At 39.1% G+C, this 3,933-nt stretch overlaps 1 protein-coding gene across 1 annotated transcript; it reads right to left on the minus strand.

Moving 5' to 3' along the window:
• Nucleotides 1-3,114: 3,114 nt before the first annotated feature.
• On the minus strand, nucleotides 3,115-3,645 carry LOC6534218 (C-type lectin domain-containing protein 141). Its single transcript, XM_002094864.4, has one exon. The coding sequence runs from the start codon at nucleotides 3,597-3,599 to the stop codon at nucleotides 3,159-3,161; it is 441 nt and encodes a 146-aa protein (XP_002094900.1). The 5' UTR covers nucleotides 3,600-3,645; the 3' UTR covers nucleotides 3,115-3,158.
• Between the last annotated feature and the right edge of the window lie 288 nt (nucleotides 3,646-3,933).

Consider the following 3,933-nt stretch of genomic DNA (forward strand, 5'->3'; position numbering starts at 1 on the left):
CAATAGAGTTCAGTTAAATTTCTAAATTGAAATGGATGGGTTTGGGAGTAGGACCAGCAGATTGAAGTAAAAACATTTGCTTCTGGTTTATAGCTTAAAGGGGGTTCTGGGTTTTAAAAATATTCAGATAATTGCAAAAGTGCAAGTGTACAACTTAGTTAATTAAAAACCTAATTTAAAACATTATTTTAAATTAACACGTGCGGTTTGATTTGATACTTAGGGATTTTAAGGAGGTCCTTGCTCTTGCATTAATTTATAAAGTTGCTCTCGCCAAAATGAATTTATTTTCAAAAGTATCCATGTTTGTCTGGCACCAGTGAAATGTTTGACAGTCTGTCTTGGTGTTGAAAAGGGTTCGTATAGGGATAAGGCAGTTGGTCCTTTTCAGGAGTTTGAACTAATGGGATTCGGGATAGGCAAAACAAATCTGACAGCTTGAATTAGCAACTGTTTACCTGTGAGGGGCTATTGGGCTTTAACCTTTAATTAGTTAGTTTTACAACCGGCGTAATTTGCAAGAGACGCGTTGGCGAATTAATTAATAGATAATGGGAAACATATTGCTGCTGAAAAGGTCTTTCCCTCGAGCAAATAAAATATATGGGAAAACTTAACTATGTATTCAAGTGTACGTAAATCAATATATACTCAAGGTCAAGCGTTATTTAAAAATAATCCGCTTATTGCCAAACTCAGCATCCGCAGACAAGTTCTATTTTTACACTGCGATTCACAAACAACGTCAATTAGTGACGCAGATGGCACAAAATTCCATAATTTCGTCCTTATTGGTCGCATCACCTGTTTTAGAAACGTTTCCTTGGAACAAAAGCTTTATTTAAAGCGTGTTAGCTCACCAAATGTTGTAATAATAATACCGCACAAAAGGCCGGCAGCAATTTCGCATTCCTTTGAGGGGATTCATCACAATTAGAAGCCGAGGATAACCAGGACACTTGTGCGGCTCATCCACACCTCTCCGCATAATCCCGCTCACTCATTATGGTCTCACCTGGGACCTTCGAAGTGGTAAAGGAACACGTGTCTGGCCCCGTCTGTTCTATAATTACGCACAGAGTCGTCTTTTCCTCTGCTTTTCCATCTGTGTGCATAACCGAACAGTTTATGTAAAACTCTCAATGACGCAGACTGTTCTACGTCGGTGTCTAGTACCATCGTCCATTGTCATTCCCAGAAAACTGATGAACAAAATATGCTAATATTTGCTTCGGATCTGGTCAATGTAATAATATATAATATGTATTTGTTTAGCTTACATATTGTAGTTCACCTTTAAAATACCACCCATTAAAGGTTTGAATTGTGTACTTCTTACTTTTCATTATGCAATGCATGTAAAATAAATTACAGCTAGCCTATTAAGTGCATTATTATGGAACCATAATAAAGATTAATTTCAGATTACACGGCTATACAACCGAAGTGGGATCGCGATAAGATTTTAACAAGTTATAAAAGAAGGTAATAAAAATGATTTACATAAATGTAAGTAATTTTGATCCGCTGATTGCATTTACATAAATCCAATTTGTTGCGTAATTTTTAACATTTTATAATGCGTCGTAGATTAATAAGCATACTGGATTCTTTTAAAAATATGGAGCAGGGAGAATTTTATTAATCCTCGGGGCCCGATTTTGTGTTTTGGCTATATCATTGAAAAGTGAGACTCTGAAATTAGCTTGAAAGCTTACATCTGATATATATTAAATTTAAGTGACTGCACCGTATTTATTGCCGAAGGAATAAATCTTAAAACTATAGATTATACTAGCAGTAATCAGATTAAAAATTAAAATACGTTTTTCATCGATGTAGGAGAATTTAATGTATCTTAAGCGAGACTTGACTTTAATCTTTAAAACGTCCGGTGCAAAGTCTAAGCTTAAACAAATAAAATACTCTTATATTAAATGACATAAGATGAAAATATTGAAATTAGCAATTTGCCATTTATTCAGTGTGTGTGTATTTGATATTTTGACATACCAGGCTAGATGAGAAATAAGGACTACACAGAATATATAAATATTTAAAGCGAAATGGCATAAATGGTATACGAGATGCAATTGTCACAATCGCCAATCGAGTCAGATTAAGTGAATGAAATGAAATGTGCTGTCAAAAGAAACAGAAATTCAGGTTCGCCTCGCCCCCTGGAAACCGATTTAATTGTTCAGCCCCTCGATCGAACTTTCACAATTTTTTTCGCAGTCGCAATTCGACAGTCAAAGGCAGGGAAAAGTCGAATTTATATGACAGGACCAATTGTTTGGGTTGCTTTTTTATATCGAGGGGTCATCATTTATTTGATTACGCTTGGTCAAGTCAAGTTGTCATCTCCGTTTATTTATGTAGGGATATTTTTTATTTTAGCGTACGGGCTTGTTGAATGCTGAAATGGAATACATTATTTAAAAAGGACTCGTATAACGATATAAATATTCAGCTTCAACCAAATTGAATGTGCCGATGCACCGAAGAGGAATCGCGCATCAATTGCGCACTGCCAATGAAATTTAAGAGATCGCCATACCCATCCATCCATCTACCCATTTACCCATCTAGCACTATTTCCGTGCGAAATTAAATTTGCACTGTGCTGCAAAAACTTGTAATGTCCTTGGCCAATTTTCGACGCTGCATGGCTAATGGGGCAACAGCTGCAGTGTGCTGCTTGCCTTTCCAGCAGAACAAAAGGGCATTAGATGGGAAGTTGGTTGGGGGGGATTTGCACAGGAACTGAAAGAACCCTCCGTCTACCAACTTGTGCCGAGATGCATTGTGCCGAGATCCAGGCCATAAAGTTGAGCCTAACCAGGCCGAAAATAATCGCGTTTGCGGCACGGCAGACTTGACTGACTGCTAAATTAATATATAATAAGCACACCTTGGTGCCTGATTAACTTTCGCCCCACAAGTCAACTGGAGGGGTTCCATTGTACGCGGAATTAGTTTTCGGCTATGCCAAAATTATACTCATAAATACCACATTTATTACCATCCGGACAGCATTATTCTTTCATTTAAAAGTGAAATGCAATGACTAACTTTAGAGGAACTAGTACTTAATACTAAAAAAAACATATATTATCATTTCGATTTCATTTTATTAAGGTTTTTGTCCGTAGATCTTAAAGGAAGCGATTAAATCCACCAACTCTGCGCTCACGGATCACGACTTCACGGTCACCTCCCTCACGGAAGCGGCGACCTCCGAATTCGCCTCGACGGGATCTGCGTCCTCCAAATCCGCGGCGACGGTTGTTTCCTCTGTTGCCCCTCCTGAACCTGTGGACCCGGATGATCCTGCGTCTGTGCCTGCGTCTGCGAGTCTTTTCTGTCGTAGTGGCTGCCGTAGTGGTGGTGGTAGTGGTGGTGGTGGTGGTGGTAGTAGTGGCATCCGGCGTGGTTGGTGAAGTCGGTGATGTGGGAGAAGTTGGCGAGGTTGGGGATGTCGGCGAAGCTGGAGGAGTAGTTGGGGAAGCCGGCGATGGCGATGCGGGCTCATCGACAGCATATACAGCAGCGATTAGGGCCACTAACCCCACGAAAAGAACGAGTTTGGAACACATCTTGAGCTGTGTCACTGGCGCACTATACAACTTTGGAGCACAACCACCTTTTTATAGGTCGAAATAGGATTGCACTTGTGTTCCAGCCAACCAATCTGTGTTTGCTTTGACTCTTCTGGGCATAAGACAGTTGGCTGGTGAGTAAATATAAGAATCTTTCATTAGCGGAATAGATAATATAACGCGGAGTGTTTAACTTTTTGTTTAATTGAAGTTGGGATACACACTGTGATATTCAGTTTAATAGTCAACAGCTTTTGTTCAAATATCGCTCGTGCTATTGTTGAGCCAACTGTTTTCATATTGTTTACTTTCTCTTAGTTTTTTAGATCAA

Source organism: Drosophila yakuba, chromosome 3L (assembly GCF_016746365.2).
Source record: "Drosophila yakuba strain Tai18E2 chromosome 3L, Prin_Dyak_Tai18E2_2.1, whole genome shotgun sequence".
NCBI lineage: Eukaryota > Metazoa > Arthropoda > Insecta > Diptera > Drosophilidae > Drosophila > Drosophila yakuba.